Consider the following 20,138-nt stretch of genomic DNA (forward strand, 5'->3'; position numbering starts at 1 on the left):
CTTCTTACTTCTGTCATAAAGGCATTAGAAAAACTTTGTGAGTAATTACATAATCGTTTTTGGTATTTAAAATAATGATAATAATAATAATAATAATAATAATAATATAGTAATAATGACTAATAATAGTAATGATAATAATATTATAATATTGATAATATAATAATATCAATAATATAATAATAATAATAATAATAATAATAATAATAATAATAATAATAATAATAATGCATTTTTACGTTTAAAAGAATAATAGTCATTATTTTATACAAAGCAACTTCTGTTAGCTACAGTACTGAATTATCACAGAAAGTTATTGTATTCCTTGTAATTTTTTGTATCATTTCAATACGTATTAAGTTATGTTTTTAGCATTTATTTAAAGTAATTTTTTTTCCTGTTACTAAGTAGAGAAATTGAAGACTGTACATAAAAGTATGTAAGTGCCAAAGAGACAAACCGTAGAAAACAGAGCTTTCTTGTGCAAATAGTAATGTAATGTCATGCATTTTGCACATCTATGTTAGAAGCTAGGACCTAAATAAAATTACAGTGGGACTTATCATTTTTCTTAGAGGATTGAACCAGGGACATAGACTTTTTTTTTTTGGAAAAACTCATTTTCAAAGGCATTGGCACTTACAGCCTTTTTTATATCCAGTCTTCAATTGTAAATATGTAGAGAAGCAATTCTTAACAAGTTTTATTTGATACAACCAGACTGAAATATGTTGGATCTTAAATAACAGAAAAAGTTAAGCGAAATTATATATCATAATACAATTTAGTTTCCTGTAGAGACGGTTGACAGTACTTTGATTTTTAGTAGTATGAAGTGACGTTTATGCTAGCGTAAGAATACTACTCTATACACGTTCTGATTTTTCTTAAGAGTAATTTAATAATTTCCTTTAAAGTCTTATCTGTCAAAGATTTATCACGTTCTTGTCAAGTCTTTACCTAGACTGTGTAAGTTTTTTCAACCAGGTTCTAAATGGTGTCTTATTTTTTTCTGTCATTGTTAGTTTAATAATAAGTGAATCAATAATTTTGGTTTTACTTTTAAGTATTGCAAATTTTTTGTATTGTTTCATATCCGTTTTTTGGTTATTTCCTTTTAATTTCAAGGATAATTATTTTAAAATTACTTCAAGCTTTGCTCCAAATTGAATGTGAATAACATTTTATAAATCGTGTATTTTCATTATAAAATATGATTTTAAATAGAAAATTTTGCATTATAGTAAGAATCCACAAACGGAAATTCGAGTGTAATGTACTATAAAGTTATAGAAGAGAAAAGAGAATGATAGTTAAAGAAAAGATGAAAATAATACAAAATAATCATTAAATTGTATCACATTCATTATCTGCTCGAAAATTTTATCAGCCACGTATGCATGTGAAATAAATTTCCGATCCAGAAAATTCGCAACGAATATTGCAAATCGCGCATACATACGAGAATGGTAACTTAAAATGTCTTCACCAAATTGGTGGTGTTCTACGTACGTATTTTTAAAGTATATCTTCTTAAAATATTAACTTTGATAATGATATAATATGAACAGCTGTTGACCAAATGATTAGAATTTGATTCCTGGCAGAAATGACTTAAATGCCCATATTTCTGTTTATCACTGGAATTTCTTCAAATTAAATGAACAATTCACGTCTAACCTCAAATATAAAGTATACTTTATAATGCAATTTTTAGTCTGCTTAGAGAGAATTTCTCTATACGAAACTTTATAAACTCTTACATAACTTTCTAAATAACCAACATTACATATTGTCATCTTTCTTAGTTATTTAGACTGTAACAATGAAGCCATATTTTCAATTACAATATTGATAAAACATAATATAACAATATATTTTATATTTCGCTCTGCTATCATTATATCTGCTGTCCGTCATCTTTATTGGCACTACGCCATGAGAAAATTCTCGGCCATAGTTTTCACTATGAAATAGAAGATCTGGCTTTTATAAAAGCCATTACATTTGATCGATCGAACACCATAGATTAGAAGAATAGAAGCGTTGTTTGAATCTGTAATCATTCTGATATTTTGAAGCAATTCTACAAACTACAGATTGTTTGTTCATAATAGACTACACTACGTCTTCGTTCACATATTTTGTTGCGTTAAAATATTATATTCGTAGGAAAGAAAAACAAAAGAAATGGCATAATGTAGTCATGGTAATGGCATTATCACAAATTGATATCACTCATAGCATAAACACGTTCTGAAGCAGTCTCCATGGTGACGATGTGCACACTGCTTTGGTTCTGGGACATGGATATCTGCGAAGGCATTCCGCCAACTGACGATCACATTCACATAATCTCTGTGCACATATACCCCAGTCACTCCACGTATCTTGTTCTAGAGCTGTGAACAAAAATAATTATAATATTAGGTTTTGACCACGTAACTCTCAGGTAACAAATCAATTGTATATTTTATTTTGTTGTAGTTTATTGCTACTTTACAAAATCAATAGTCACAGAAAATAAACATAACACACCCGTCTGTGCGAGCTCGTGTTCAGGGGCAGTGTTATTGATACTCTTTCTTTTTACACTGACGAAAGGTTAATCTATACATTAATAAACCATAATTACTAGGAAGAAAATGAGATTAAAATATATATATTGACAATTGAATTGATAAATTTAATATAGACCTACGTCGAAAGTTTATTAGTTTTCATGAATTTAGATAATCTGTAAGACCTGCTTCCAAGAAGTTAAAAGAAAGATAGCAATGACAAAGGAAACTTTTAATAGAAAAAAGCGCATTTTCTGCGGAACTTTGGGAAAAAAAACTATGTAAGGAAGAGATTAGGGAAATATATAGCATTACATAGGGCAGAAACATGGACATTACGACAGAGTGAAGAGAAATGACTAGAAGCAATGGAAATATGGATGTGGAGAAGAATGGAGCATGTGAAATGGACAGACAGAGTAAGAAATGAAGCTGTGTTGGAAAGAGTGGGTGAAGAAAGAATAATGCTCAAACTGATCAAGAATAAAAAAGAAAAAACTAAGTCATTGACGAAGAAGAAACTGTCTACTGAAGGATGCACTAGAAGGAATGATTAACGGGAGAAAAGTTCGGGGCAGAAAATATCAGATGACAGACATTAAGATATATGGATCGTATGCGGAGGCTAATAGGAAAGAAGAAAAGAGGGAAGATTGGAGAATGCTGGGTTTGCAGTGAAAGATCTGCATTTGGCAGAAAACTATAAACAAAGAAAGAAAGAAAGAAAGAAAGAAAAATAAATAAATGTAAACTCCACTCCCGGTCAGAAGCTTTTGCTTCATCGGGAGTGCCAACCAAAAGTGTAGTATTATTATCTTTCAAATAAAATTGTTATTATTGTTGTTATTATTATTATTATTATTATTATTATTATTATTATTATTATTATTATTATTATTAGTATTAGAAACGCTGTTCTCAGCGCATATGTTAAATGTCAGACTTTCTCGTAAAGTACGGGCTGTAAATATTACTTCTAGTAAATATTCATATAAAATAAGTTCCTAATATCATTAAAATTATAAATTAAAATAGTGTTTTAAATACCAACTAATACAAGAAGTAGACCTATATTAAGTTAATAAGATTGTAATTGAACCTATTATTCTACACTACTGATCCCAAATTTTTGTAGCTGGCGTTCTCCTTTTTAAGGCCTGCATATCTCATGCCCCCCTTCAAGTACATTAATTGGATGGAGTTATCTACGCAATAATAGACCAACCGACAATTTAAAAAAATGAGATAGGCCTATTTGTGCAAATCTGTTGATGGCAGGCTAATTTAACTCGGAAAAAAATCAAGAATGCGATATCTGAATTTTTCTGCTATGTATAAGCAAAAATTCATTTATTGCATAAAATTCATTTATTTATTTTGCTTTGAAATATTAATTCAATTGTTTGTCTCTTATTAAAAATCTGTTAGCCTTTTTTTTTGGTATTATTTGTGCTATTTTTTTTGTAATAGTATGAATGTTACAATACTTCTTACATAATTTTAACAAATAGTACAGTATTTGAAAAGATGTGCGGCTGAAACAATAATGTTTTATTGTAATGGAATTATTGATTTCTACTCACATTAATCTACCAGAAAAATAAAAAAAAAATAAAAAATAATTCAAATGCACAGGAATAGCAGTACAGTAACTTATTTTAACAAAATGTAAGCCTATATAATTTGAAAGTATGTGCGGCTGAAATATCAATGTTTTACTGTAATTAAATTCTCACTCGCAAGTATCAAAATGTAGGCCTGTATATTCATTTCTCTGTTTATTAGTCACATGTATGATTTAGAGCCCGGAATTTTAGGTGCTAAAAGTTAATATTGTTTCTCGGTATGTAGTTTACAAAATAAAAGCCATGTCCCCACTTCTTTGACACATCATTCTTGACTTTCAGTATTTTCCTTTTGGTACCGTTAAAGGTCTGTAATCCTCTTAATTACCACTTACAAATTAACGCACGGTTTACAAGATTCATTGCCCAGTCCTTGTGACTATGTTGTCTATTATTACATATCGGATTCCTGTGAACTAGGCTTAAAACCCTCCTCACGGGCACCACATCTATTCATCTACACTCAGTGTCATTCTTAACTTTTAGCACCTAAAATTCCTATGTATATAATTATGTCTCGTGACCAGAACATAGAATATTCTTCACCTGACATAATTAGAAACATTAAATTCAGACGTTTGAGATGGGCAGGGCATGTATCACATATCGGCGAATCCCTAAATGCATATAAAGTATTAGTTTGGAGGCTGAAGGAAGAAAGATCTTTGGGGAGGCCGAGACGTAGATGGGAGGATAATATCCTATTAAAATGGATTTGAGGGAGGTGGGATATGATGATAGAGACTGGATTAATCTTGCTCAGGATAGGGACCGATGGCGGGCTTATGTGAAGGCGGCAATGAACCTTCGGGTTCCTTAAAAGCCATAAGTAAGTAATTAGTCACATGTATTTTTTTTTCTTCTGCGTTGTCTATACTCACATCCTCAGGTTTGGAAACACTCTTCTGCATGATAGTCTACAAAGAATGCAGGAGAATATCAGAAAAATAGAAGATTGGGGGTAGCAATAAAATAAGAGAGAACAGAGAGATCCCAGTTTATATGGGAGAGTTGGAACCCTAAATTTAGATCTTTTAAAATACATAAGTACATTCATAACGGCCCGAGTTTATTCATTTTCATTATGTTTATTAATTATTAAATGTATTGAATTTCTATGGATATATTACGTCACTAATGGTCCTGTGGTCAATGGATGGAATATTTGAAATAGGGTAAATGTTGGTAATATTGTGATACTAATAATATTATGATAGTACTGTTTGCGAATTTTTTTACAATTTTACAGAGCGAGAGAAGGACCGGTTTTGTCTACAAACATTCCCTTAATACGCAAATCTAGTCTTCAGGTAATGCTTTCTGTAAAGCAGATTTGAATAATTTCAAGGGAAAAATTGTTCCGGGGCCGGGTATCGATCCCGGGACCTCTGGTTGAACATACCAGCGCTCTTACCAACTGAGCTACCCGGGAACTCCACCCGACACCGTCTCAACTTTTCGCTTTGAGACGGTGTCGGGTGGAGTTTCCGGGTAGCTCAGTTGGTAAGAGCGCTGGTACGTTCAACCAGAGGTCCCGGGATCGATACCCGGCCCCGGAACAATTTTTCCCTTGAAATTATTCATTCCCTTAATACGTTGACGCAAAAAGCCGATCTTCCTCTCGCTCAGTAAAATTGTAAAAACATTCTCAAAAAGAGCTATCATAATATTATTAGTATCATAATATTATCAACCTTTACCATAACTTTTTTCTCATGGGACACTGGAAAATTACCTTTAGAATCAAATTAAAAAAACAATTTTTATTAATAACTTGAAATCAATTTCAACATATTTATTTTTATTCCCGGGTAACATAAATAAAGAAAAATGTGATTATTGAAGTTGTATTGCATCTCTCTTTGAGATTATAAAATAGTTTCATGTATCAGTGATCTTGTTTAACAAGCCGTGTGATGATCATATCCTCTAAAGTGTAGTCTAAACATTAAAACATGAATGAATGTGAACTAGACAGCTGGCAGGGCTCACCGCAGAGTGGACGTCGTCGGTAGCATTTCCAGAGGTAGGGAACAAAATACTCCAGGTACATAGGGCAGTGAGCAGTATTGTAACACCAGTCATGCATTTTGCAGCACCTGATGGCAGAAAAAGAAACACACAAGTATACCAGTAACTAGAGACGAAATGCTAAGCTGCAGCACTGTTTTAAACAGATTTGTTAATTTATAACATTATACAGTAGTACTCACCCGAAATTCACACAAAACATGCAGCTATTGAAAAAATTACATAATTATTATGTTATTCCTCAGACAAAAATCTTAAATCCTGTTAATAGCCTAGTATTGCAAAAGAACAGGAATTGTTTCCATGTCAAATTTTTGGAACCTATCAAATTTGACATATTAAATGTACAGGTATGTAGGCGGTAGTGCTATGGGTTATTTCCTAGGGCTCATGAGTTCGGTGGCGGTCCCCGGGAACCTTAGAGCATGCACACCATTTCGTACAAGATTGTTTTTTATTGGGTTATTTTACGACGCTGTATCAACATCTAGGTTATTTAGCGTCTGAATGAAATGAAGGTGATAATGCCGGTGAAATGAATCCGGGGTCCAGCACCGAAAGCATTTGCTCATATTGGGTTGAGGGAAAACCCCGGAAAAAACCTCAACCAGGTAACTTGCCCCGACCGGGATTCGAACCCGGGCCACCTCGTTTCGCGGCCAGACGCGCTGACCGTACAGGATTGTACAATGGGCCCACCCAAGTGGCCTACGTGCGAGGGCAGTCCTCTGGCCATGCCCCTCCCCTAAAGGGGGACTAATAGAATAGAACCGGTATGTATACACGTTGTTGAAGTCAATTGAGGAACATAGTATCAAAGTTAGACAACTCCATTTTTTGGGATTTCGAGATATCGATCGTTTCTCATAGAATTTTGTATGCTGAATGCGATTCTGGAACTGTTTAGGTTCAAAAACGGATAGAACATAGCGAAAATAGCACTTAACTGTGCGCTTTAGAATCAAAATGTAGGCAACTCCATTGTGGCTTGTTTTCAAATTAGGACAATTCCTTCAGTAGCCAATAAGAAGCCCACATTCGTACCACCTTTTCCCATCAAGCTTTGCGAATCCAACATGGCTAATTATTTATATAGTCGGTTTATGGATGGATAAGTACTGTTTTACGTAAATTTGCTTTGAAACCGAGTTAGAAGAGACTTAGATTCAAAAGTAGACAATTTCACTTTAAATATGGCTTCGTTTGGCTTCAAAAACAGACAACTTCACTTTAAATATGGCTTTATTTGATTTCAGAAACAGACAACTCCATGACTTAATTTCAGAGATGGACAATTCCACTTTTTAAACTTAAATTGTGACCTGGATATTGATTTTAATTACATTTTGAGACTGAAAAAATGTTTCTATGACCCATGAGAATGCTTAAAAAAATGTACGTATAATGGTGACATTGGTTTCCAAGGATCTAGTTTTTCACCTCTCCAGTAAGAAGAAGAAGAAAAAAAAAAAAAAGCAAAAGTGGATCGTCCAAATTTGATACCAAGCTCCTCAATTCATAATGTATGTTGAAGAAATATTATGGTCTCGAAAAATACATACATGATGCCTATCTACTTAGGTATAACCCCCAGCAATGTATCCTAAACATGGCCATAATTGACAAGATGAGTTTTTTTCTGTACCTGAAAGTTTAATGGTGATCTTATAGTCATTCACAGTGCACTGTACGTATCCAAACTGTATCTTACAATAATAAATTTACTTATGATTTATGTTGGTAACTCTTGTTTTTGTGAAGAGTATTTTTTAAGACTTACAATTTCCATTGAAGTCATTACCGTGTACAGTTGTGCGACATTGATCCGAAAGAGTACGGATATGTACAGACAATAGAAGAAACTTATTTATGAAACTTATAAGCATCATTTTTGCATTAAATATGTGGAAAAACAATATAATTGTTTTGTGTAAATTTAAATTTCTTTCTGTGTTTTACAACTTAGGTATTTACTTCCTACAAAATGAGTGACAATGCAGCTCACAAAAACTAAATCGAAATAACGATATAATAATATTTTTATACAGGGTGGCGCAAAATTCACTTGACAGTACAAAAATTTACTTTTATACAAAACTAACTTCAAATTACTTACGAAACAATGAAACAAATAAAAAATCAGCTATTGTTGAGACAATAGGCCTACATCCAATCATGACAATCATCCAATACATCCTTGGTGATACCAGCTTAAAATACAAAATCAAGTAACTTATAGTTGACATTTTAAAGTGACTTTTGCGCCACCCATTATATAAGCACTCTTTATCCTAATGCATACATACTATGCTTCCAGTTAACGCTGCGCGATTATAGAGGATTAGACGTTATTTCAGATGCAACTCATCAAAGAGATAGGAATATAAGTAGGGAAATCTGCCAATATTCCTATATTGTCCAAATTAAATAATAACATTATAAACAGTTAAGGCCCATTCACAATGAAAATTAAGCATAACTGTAACATAAACACATAAGTTTGCGCCCAGGTTACCAAATGGGATCATTCACAAAGATTCACATAAACACTGACATTAACATTGCCGTTAGACATGAAAGTTTGCAAACTCCACACTTTCATGCTTATGTTTACGTGATTTGCAAACAATACACAATCGTGGAGCGCTGAAGTATACGACAGAATATGAGGAAATGGCGTCGTTGTTATTTTTCCATGGTTACCAAGTTTCTTTGCGGTTATGTTTGTCCCCATCATGAATGATGTGATTTTACCTTTACGTTTACATTCTTAAGGTAACCCTTACGTTACGTTTAATTTTCATTGTGAATGGGCCTTTAACCTTAGTAACTGGAGATCCGTCATGTCAAAATAGATATTCTGCATCTTATCGACCCCATTTCTTTTGAGACCAAATATGTCTTTAATGCCAATCTGAGGAAGTTCTAAAAAATGTATGCACTTACAATACGTTTAGTTGAAATTTCGACTAGGAGGATGGTAATTATCATAATTAAAAACAACAATAAGTTTATAATCTAATAAGTGTACAAGCTCTTACCTGTCAATACCATCAACAGTATAACCTGAGCCCAGGAAGCCGCAGTAGCAACCATAACCTTTAAAGGCCAGGGGATCGCAACCTGTGGCACACAATACCATGTTGTACAAGTGCAGTACACCTCTCTTGCTGCGCTTGGTAGTCTGTCCTGAGTCTGGTTCCTCAGGAGGGGGCTCTAGAAACTTGCTCTGTGATTCCAGCATCTTGGACGAAGTACCCCAGGGGTCATTGCTGTATCCCAGAAAGAAAGTGGCAGGATCGTCGAGCGACAGATCTATCGAGTCTACCAGGTTACTGCTCGGGTTCGTGTCGTTGTAAGACAGAGAATTGCTGCTGAAGCCGGCTAGAACTGCAAATAAATAAGAAATAAATAACTAAATAAATAAATGGATAAATGAACGAATGAATGAATGAATGAATAAGTAAAACAAACAAATAAATAAATAAATAAATAAGTAAATAAATAAGTAAATAAATAAATAAATAAAATAAATAAATACTATTCGGCCATTCTGTTTGTGGAGCGGCAGTCGCTTGTACAGACACAGAAACAAAATTTGGACCATTTACTGAGCATGCGCAGTATGTTATAACTGGAACTTGGAAAATTCAGGTAGACCAAATTTTGTTTCTGGGTCTGTACTAAGAAACAGTGTGCCGTTGTTAAGTCACCGTGCAGTACAATCGCTCGCTTATTCTAGTCATGGACTATGTCTCTCTCTCGCACAGAGTAACAACACAGTCTAGTATATACAGTCACGAAGCTTGAGTTGTGAGGGTGCTAGAAACAATTGACTATGCTGGTACTATTTCGCATTGTCTGTAATGAGGCGATATTAGCGATCCTAGTGGTTAGCAACTATCTATGGATGCATATTTACTACATATTGAGCTTCGTGGCTGTATATACTAGACTGTGGTAACAACAAAAGATCGCATCGTCGCTGTTTACGTTCCATATACAAAATGGTCACATTTCTAACAGAGGGATACAGTAGAGCGTCTCGTTTAGGCACAGTGAAAACGTAAACAAAGTGCAGGTAACGTGTGGGGGGAGGACGAGCCGTACGATAAACATGAGGGATGCACAAGGTTTTAGTTACAACATTTATAGCGGAGCATTAATTGAAATTATATTTCCTAAAAACGCACAAAACAAAAGAACACAAATTGCATAACTTTATCATATACACATTTAACAAACTAGCAATAAAATTGTAACGTTGAAATAATTCAATATAACAAATCAAATTTGCTACTTAGGCTATATGATGTTGCTTTCAAGCAGCATTTTTTTACTGTCGTGAATTTCATTCTCTGTATGACTAACATAATATCACCTTCTTCTGTGACCGAATTAACAAAACTACATTATATTGGTCTGAAGTGGTCAGGTATTGTGTCTGAATAAATTGAACTTTGAGAAGGGATAATTATGTTTTGGAAATAGTGTTGCTACTTCTGACCAATATACTGCAGTTTTGTTAATTCGGCCACAGAAGACGATGATATTATGTTAGTCATACAGAGAATTAAATTCATGACCGTAAAAATGCTCCTTGAAAGCATCATCATATAAGTAGCAAATTTGATTTATTGAATTATTTCAACGTTACAATTGCTAGTTTGTTAAAATGTGTCTGTGATAACGTTATGCAATTAGTGTTCTTTTGTTTTGTGTGTTTTTGGAAAATGTAATTTCAATTAATGCCCCGCCATAAATGTTGTAACTAAAATCTTGTGCATCCCTCGTGTTTGTCGTACAGCTCGTCTTCCCACCACACGTTACATACAAAAAATGTAATAAAATGTTGTTATGTAGTTTAAGAATTATATCATAGGTATGGATTTTCCGAATGTAGTTAGCGAGAAAAGAGCGTTTAAGATATATGTAAAATGAAATGTGGTATAGTAGACGAGGCAAGACCTGTCCTGTGACGCTATCGTGCGTCGTGTCTATATCATCAGTGGGTATGGAGTAGGAAGATAAGTTTTAGCATGAGCTGAACTTCCGTGTTTGTAGATTTGTGTAATATTAACGACCGTCATTCGCCAAATTATTTTTCTGATCTCCTAGTCTTTCCCTTCTTGCGCATTTCAGATGCCATGTCTCGCCTCCCGAACTCTACAATGTGCAATGTCTTGCATTAAAACTCATAACATTAAAATTACTGCAGATATTGAAATAACTGTTTCACCAAAATAAATTTGAATACTTGGCTCATATTTAAAAACTTTTTGAGAAATCGATTTTTTGAAAGTGTTAAGCTGTACCTACCCCCTTCATGTTTATTCTGCTGTTAATGGAATGCACCAATAGACAATCCAAGTCATTCGTACCGGCAAAGTAAAATTGTTGCTGAGATTTGGAAGAAAGACCGCGTTATAAATGCTTGCAATGACCCCATGAGGTAAAACCATTCACACCGTCTTGTAGAATGTTTAGTGGGAGATAATATATAGATGACTACATACGTATGTAAACACGAGTAGTGACCTTCCCCAACGTCACATGTGTGACCCACTTGTCACAAGCAGCTGGCAAGCAGCTCTCGGCGGTCCGTCACTCCCACTTGATACGACGCAGCTCTTGAAGCGTTACCAGTGAACCTCGCCCCAAGGTCACGGTCAGTGTAGTACGACCAACATTCTGTGACATCGACCAACAGGTATATACTTAACGCACACCTTTCCTAAGCGGTCAATTGCTTTTCAAGTGCAGCTTTCACTTCCGAATTTACTTTCTCATTATATGAAGTTTAGAGAAAGTACCAAGTTCGCCACTTTGCCCTTCGCAATCGCCAAGCTAGGTGATCCTAGACATCCTCCGTTACCAGAAGCCTGTTCCGTAGAAGTACGTATGAAACAATAATTTACAATTTACAATGGCTTAGTGGATAAAGCGTCAGCACGTAGAGCTGAAAGCCCGGTTCGGGTCCCGGTGCCGGAGAGAATTTTTCTCTGTTCTATCCATCCTTTATCATATGATAATGCAGAAATCCTCCACGGAAATATCATATGTACTTCGGTACATCATAAAAATATGACATGCGTAAGTAATTACTTAGTGATTCAAGACGGCGCTCAGATCCCGGACACTTACTCGTAATGAGTGCACCTCTGTACATAGTGCGTTGGGCATTGTGCCACTGTCACATATTCTGTAACACAGTACATGAGGGTAGGCCACCAAAGGGAAAACCGAGAGGTAGAACTTGAAACTAGGGGATTCGACCGGCATCGGAACTGGAATCCGGTGTGGCTTAGTGGATAAAGCGTCAGCATGTAGAGCTGAAAACTCGGGTTCGAATCCCGGTGCCGGAGAGAATTTTTCTCTGTTCTATCCATCCTTCATCAAATGGTAATCGAGTTAGGTGAGATGGCGTGAATCGAGTGTTTATGACGCGGTTGTATGTTTCAATTTCATTTAGAGATTGGTAGAAAAGTTTCAATCAGACTATCGACACCTAACCATGTTACCATCGGTACACTTTTTCTGTTATCTTCTGCGCTGACTGAACCGAACGTGCCGTGAACGTGAGCTATCAATTATACCCCATAACACAGCTAAACCTATTTTCTTCACTCGGTCACCAAACGCTGAGCTTTACTGATGTTGGAATCTGTATGTCGTTGCTGAACGTTCAAAATGTCAAGTTCCAGGAGACGATGGAATACCCGAAAATTCAATTCTGAAACTATTTCTTGTTTGTCGTGAAAAACGATGTAAAGAAAAAATAAGCAATTACCGTTTCAGTAAGCAAGAAGAGTAGTAGAAAATTAATTCGGAATGTTAGCTTCAGTATTAGAGTTTTCAGAAAACCAATGCTTCTACGACCCCATATAGAAACAAAAGTGACACTGGCTCGTTAATAACTTGCAAAATTTTATGAGAAGAAATTTCCACTCACGCTATGTAGGCTATAAAATTGAGTGTTAACATTTGACGTAGAATACATGGATGCGGGGAAAATAATTGGAGCAACATGGCGTCAGGAAGAATCTAAATTGTACAGATAAAGGAATTAAAATTTGGAGCATGTCTTTATGAAAGTTCACCTATATGTAGGCAAGAATTTTGCATGACTGTCCACAAGTAGCATATACATAAGGGCTCTTCTTTATTGCACATGTCCAGTGTGTTGTAAACGAAACTTATACAGGGACATCATTTTATTTTTACTAACATTTTTAATATTAACCTGGCTATACCTCTGGATCAACGCCGTTTCCTACCCCTTCCACAACTGGAGTTCGATGATACTGGCGTAATATACAAACAAATCACTTTACTACGTATAGGAGGGAAAAAAGTAGTTCATCCATTTACGTAAACTAGGAAATATCGCGCTTTTGAGTTTGATAATTTTCATTAGGTTTTTGTTTAATCAAAATACAGTACTGTATTAACAATGAGTGTTTTTAGCCTACTCATGAACTGAGCTATCCATGTGGACGTATTCATTATGCAGTGTATATTATACTGTCTACAGCACATTAGCGTACAATATAGAGAATGAAGTTAAATTGAAAAATAATCATAATATGGATATTTAAACACATTTTTGAAAATGGTGGCCGTTCATTTCGATACAGGCTTCAGTTCTAATGTGCATATTATCGCACTATAGACTATTGTACCTAATCCTAATTACCAATTTCGTCCTTCGTAACAAGTAACTCATGTTGAAATAATTCTGTACCTACTCTATAAAAGAGTACCTTACGTACTGTAAATTCAATATTCACTTCTGTCCGATCCGAAAATATAAAATTACTCAGACATGCTATCTACTGTCCGTCCAAGTGGTTTTGTCGCAGGGTCGTAGAAGGGGGGAAATCACGTGACAGTTAATTACTTAATGATGCCCTTTTATTTAAAGATGAAAGAGTAATGGAACGGAGAAAAATTCTCTTCGGCGCCGAGATTTGAACCCGGATTTTCAGCTCTACGTGCTACGTGGCTCCACTAAGCCACACCGGATTCTACCCCGGCGTCGGACAGAATCGTCTCAGTTTTAAGTTCCAACTCTTGGATTCCCTCTAGTGGCCGCCCTCTGCACTACGTCATAGATATCTATGAACCTAGGACCGAAGTCCACACATGTGCTGAGGTGCACTCGTAATGAGTGACTAGTTGGCTGGGATCCGACGGAATAAGCGCCGTCTTAAATCACAAAGTGATTTACGCATATCATATATATTATTTTAATGTACCGAAGTACATATGATATTTCCATGCAGATATTCTGCGTCATCATACGATGAAAGAGTAATGGAACAGAGAAAAATTCTGTCCGGCGCCGGGATTTGAACTCGGGTTTTCAGCTCTACGTGCTGACGCTTTATCCACTAAGCCACTAAGCCTTTTATTTAAGTTATTTTAAACAGTTGTATAATATTACGTAGACGTCCAATTCCTAACAGAAATTAATGTTTTCAGAAAAGAGCTAAGACAGCCTAGCCACTAGCCTTTAGAGAGGGGGAATAGAAGCTGGTGAGGGAAACCGGGATGCGAAGTAGGCAAATGGACGACAGTACCTGTGTGAAAATGATTTAATATTGAAGTTTTTTCGTCACTGGAAAACGTGAACATATTTTTGGAACGTATTGTTTACTGTGACCATAAGGCTACTATGACTGTATATGCGGTCTTGGATCTGTGTGGAGAATGGTTGAAGTTCATTAGTAGAAGGGGTGTGAGTGAAGTACATTCAAAAACTCAGATACAATAAAAATTGAAGTAAAAATAAAATGATGTCCCTGTACAATAAGGGAGCTCCAAATTTTATTTCCGTTTCTGTACGTAATGTAAAAGTGATGGAAATCTGACGAAATTATAAACTGGTTTACTACTCACTTCGTTGCGCACTAAAGAAATAGTAAAAACTGCATAAATTAATAAATTCACAAATTGTATTGAAAAACATTAGGTACAGCTTACTTACTGGCTTTTAAGGAACCCGGAGGTTCATTGCCGCCCTCACATAAGCCCGCCATTGGTCCATATCCTGTGCAAGATTAAGCCAGTCTCTATCATCATATCCCACCTCCCTCAAATCCATTTTAATAACATCTTCCCATCTACGTCTCGGCCTCCCCAAAGGTCTTTTTCCCTCCGGTCTCCCAACTAAAACTCTATATGCATTTCTGGATTCGCCCATACGTGCTATATGCCCTGCCCATCTCAGACATCTGGATTTAATGTTCCTAATTATGTCAGGTGAAGAATACAATGCGTGCAGTTCTATGTTGTGTAACTTTCTCCATTCTCCTGTAACTTCATCCCTCTTAGCCCCAAATATTTTCCTAAGCACCTTATTCTCAAACACCCTTAACCTATGTTCCTCTCTCAAAGTGAGAGTCCAAATTTCATAACCAAAAAAAGCAACCGGTAATATAACTGTTTCATAAATTCTAACTTTCAGATTTCTTGACAGCAGACTGGATGATAAAAGCTTCTCAATCGAGTAATAACAGGCATTTCCCATATTTATTCTGTGTTTAATTTCCTCCAGAGTATCATTTATATTTGTTACTGTTGCTCCCAGGTATTTGAATTTTTCCACCTCTTCAAAGAATAAATTTACAATTTTTATATTTCCATTTCGTACAATATTCTGGTCACGAGACATAATCATATACTTTGTCTTTTCGGGATTTACTTCCAAACCTATCTCTTTACTTGCTTCAAGTAAAATTCCTGTATTTTTCCTAATCGTTCGTGGATTTTCTCCTAACATATTCACGTCATCCGCATAGACAAGAAGCTGATGTAACCTGTTCAATTCCAAACCCTCTCTGTTATCCTGGACTTTCCTAATGGGATACTCAAGAGCAAAGTTAGGTACAGCTCTCGGGAGTAAACAGTAAATCATAATATGTTCTGCCATATTTAGATACGGTTTGTATCAAACTATTCGCCATTCAGTTAAATCGTGACGATATTTGTGATGCAAAATCTTTGTAGCTTTGCATCATGTCACAGATGTAGTAACAAATAAGATATTTCGCAGCGAACTGTCGAGTCTATCATTAAGGAAGACAGACAGAGGAAACTTATTTCTTGGATCCGTTACCAAGAGCAAATTTCCGTAACTCGACTATGATGATGAAGCCGATATGTAACTCCAAAACCTTCCATGTTTCTACAATTTTAAACATCGGGTGAACCATTTAAGTTGATAATGCGAAACATCTAAAAAAAGAAATGTTTAGAATGAAATGTTTGAAATAAAAATTAATCGAGTTTAAGGAATTTAAGCAAACTACATTATTTATGTTGCATTTGGAGGTCAATTTAATCTTTTTTAAATGTAAGGTTATAGTTTTTACTTTTTAACCTCGCTCCTCGTACAAAATAAACAATCCATCTTTTCTTCAAAGAAATGAGAAATGCATAGACGTAGAAGGGCATCACTTTGGAAATTTACCAAGCAAGCTACCAAGTGATTTATTGACGCCGGAAAGAGAACCTGTAATGGCACCTGATATTAATTTACAATTCATAGAATGTATAAGAAGGACACCCTTAGTAATTTGGTGTAATTATTTTATTTTCTTACTGAGTTTGTACTTATGAAATAAACTTATTGGAACAATACAAGATGCAGCATTTACAAATAATGTATCATATCAGAATGTTCTAAAACGTAGAAATAGGCCTACATCTATAATGCCTCCCTCCACTTAAAAGTATGCCCATCAATAACTTCCTAACCGTTATATTTCGGACATAAGTACTAGGGCATTCGATAAGTAATGGCAACAATGCTGTAAATCAGTGCTCCTACGGTGACCATTGAAATCTTGTAGGTACTACGTAATAGAGCAGCGATTTTTCATAAATTTACAATTTTCAAAGTCTCGAAGTAGCCATATTTTGTAAATACAGTGGCTGTTTCTGATTTATAGTAAACAATACTGCCTTAAAGGTACGAACAAAGATGCTTCATAAAAATCCAAGTTGCAAGAGAAAAACATGCAACTCAGTGCTTTAGGGCACTACAAGAAGCCTGTGGGAGAGAAGTCCTACCATACTGAACTATTGCAAGTTGGGTGTAAGCGAGGCATTCACTTTCAGTCAAGAGTTGACATCCGAAGAGCTTTAGATTGATCAGCGAGAGAGATGTTCAGAAATGCTGCTGCAGATGGAGTCCGCCGACTTCAAAGAATTAGGCAACGTATTGTTGACATGGCAGGAGACCATATTTGAAGTATGTAATGTTAAAAGTAACCTAAATAAATTTACTGTGAAACAGTAACTATGTTGCCATTACTTTTCGAATGCCCTAGTATATCCAGTTAAATCGACGTAGGTTAACCCAAACTACATTATCCTGAAGTATTTTACATTCCTCCTGAGACACTCTGTATATATATATTTTGTATATATATTTTTTCAGATCACTTGGATTGTTATTTTTCCTACTCTCGGAAACAACCGAACATGTCTAATTGCATTTGCAACTTTGATTCAATCAAATTTTAAATGATTAGAACTTAAAAACACACTCACAGATATATATTCTTTTCGTCTTCTTGAATGTTGTGTAATCAATGAAGTTATGTATTTTTTATTTATTTTAGTAGGTTATTTTACGACGCTTTATCAATAACTTAGATTATTTAGCGTCTGAATGAGATGAAGGTGATAATGCCGGTGAAATGAGTCCGGGGTCAAGCACCGAAAGTTACCCAGCATTTGCTCATATTGGGTTGAGGGAAAACCCCGGAAAAAACCTTAACCAGGTAACTTGTCCCGACCGGTAATCGAACCCGCGCCACCTAGTTTCGCGGCCAGACGCGCTGACCGTTACTCCACAGGTGTGGACTGACGTTATGTAGAGATCACGTAGATACTTATTAATGGAGAAAAATTTGTTCCGGCGCCGGGAATCGAATCCAGGATCCTCAGTTTGACGCGCTGATTGCTCTTACCATCTGAGCTATGCCGGAATCCGGTCCACAACACCGGCCGAACTCTCCTCCTTTGTATTGTCAATGCCCTACTACATGCATATTAGACATACATGTCATATATGCAGGAACGCATATTTTATTGCTTTTATGGCCATTTCAACAACAGTTTTAGATCATTGTTAACACTGATACATGTTCTTATTATAAGTTTCAACTGTAACGTTTACATTATTGCATATCCAACCTGACAGCAAATAATTTTATATAATCTGCTGCTTTGAATAAAAAGTTAATAAAATTAACCCACTAATCAAGATTTGCATTGTAAATGTAATAAACTTGCCAACCTAGTATAGTTTACAAGTTTTCTAGGAGACATGTTTATTAAACTCTTTAAAATTGAACATGATAGAAGAACAATATAACACTGTTGGCTGTACTTAATATGAGAGTAATAATGTTTCACATGCAAGTAAATCAAAATTTAATCTCTCTTTGACCTCAGGCTGTATAAAATATACGTAGGAGAGAGGTGGGTGGTTGTGCGGTTACAGTGAAGTACAGCATAATAGTCAGTTAACAACTACGGAAAGAAATAGCGTAAATTGTAATGTATAGGCTACTATAATTATTGCTTTCACCTTTTCAAAGTGGTGATTCAATGATATTGATAAACACATGTCGGTAGTAAACTAAATGCAATTTTTAAGAATATGGGCAATGACGTAGTAAATTTCACCAAATTGATATATTTGTAAGTAAAGCACTTTTCGTAAAATAAGCAATTATCTAGATTAAATTGAAGTGAACAGACATAAATAGTAACTATTAACCTGATAGAATTATGCCAGAGTTTTTGATTTTAATAATTTTCATTTAACTCTCTTACAAAAAATGTTTCAATCATGTTTCAATTAAATCGGAACTTTTAGAGGAAAAAACTTGGAGATTATATTACTTTTATTCAGCAAATAAATATATAGAATGAAAATTTCTTAAAAATATAATAATAATAATAATAGTAATAATAATAATAATAATAATAATAATAATAATCTCTCGCTCTTATACAAATTATAGGACTTCAAATAAAGAACGCCGTTATGTTAAGACTAAAAACAACAACAATAATTATTTTTGTGGGAATAATTTATTTAGGTACATGTCGAGGTGTGTTTTTGTATGGCTAACACTAATGTTCCATATTCTGGTCTGAGATGTCTGGCAACTCAGTACACAAAACCAATTTTGAGCTCTTTAAATAGACGAAATTATATTTTCAGACACTTTTCGCTATGTTTTTATAGTTTGGTATTTAATCATTTTTCATTGATTAATGTTGTTTGAGATATTGGAGTACAATTTGAGTATTGTCAATTTTATTTTGCTTAAAATTTCTTAGTATAAAAATGTACGCCGCAATTTTTTAATTTAATAACAGACTTCTTAACTTACCGCTATTCGATTCGATTTTAAGAGCGTGACTCATAGATGTCACTAGTGTCGAGAAGCGTGGACCACTTAGTTGGTCAGAGACTATCCAGAGTACACCACAGGGTGTGGGCCTAAATTGCACTCGTAATGAATGGTGGTGTTGACGACGATGACGACGATAATGATGATGATGATGATGACAAAGATGACGAAGACGACGGTGATGTAGAATTATTGGGGTGTCACAGGGGAACTGGAGTGCTCGGAGGAAAGGAAACCCTTTTGTTGCCTGGGCCACTGACTTGATCAATTCAAGTTAAGGGTAGATCACCCGGGATTTGAACCCGGATCCCCTACCTTATTAGCCCAGCGCACTAGTGCTGTGCCATCCTGGAGGTGGTCTATAAATTTTAGTGAATTATTCCTAAAAGTTCAACGCAAATTATAAATTACAAAGGAAAAAAAAAAAGTAAAATGGCAAGATACATATGCGAAACTGTAGACAGAAGCAAAATAACTGCGAA

The 20,138-nt window shown here is 35.1% G+C and overlaps 1 protein-coding gene across 1 annotated transcript in view; it reads right to left on the reverse strand.

The window, feature by feature from the left end:
- Positions 1-216: 216 nt before the first annotated feature.
- LOC138694784 (uncharacterized) overlaps positions 217-20,138 on the reverse strand; it is an 85,129-nt gene continuing 65,207 nt past the window's right edge. The window contains exons 2-4 of the mRNA XM_069818846.1: positions 9,259-9,607; positions 6,179-6,285; positions 217-2,402 (exon numbers count right to left, since the gene is read on the reverse strand). Coding sequence (XP_069674947.1) covers positions 2,239-2,402; positions 6,179-6,285; positions 9,259-9,607 — 620 coding nt within the window. The 3' untranslated portion in view covers positions 217-2,238. The remainder of the gene's footprint in view (positions 2,403-6,178; positions 6,286-9,258; positions 9,608-20,138) is intronic.

Source organism: Periplaneta americana, chromosome 2, assembly GCF_040183065.1.
Source record: "Periplaneta americana isolate PAMFEO1 chromosome 2, P.americana_PAMFEO1_priV1, whole genome shotgun sequence".
NCBI lineage: Eukaryota > Metazoa > Arthropoda > Insecta > Blattodea > Blattidae > Periplaneta > Periplaneta americana.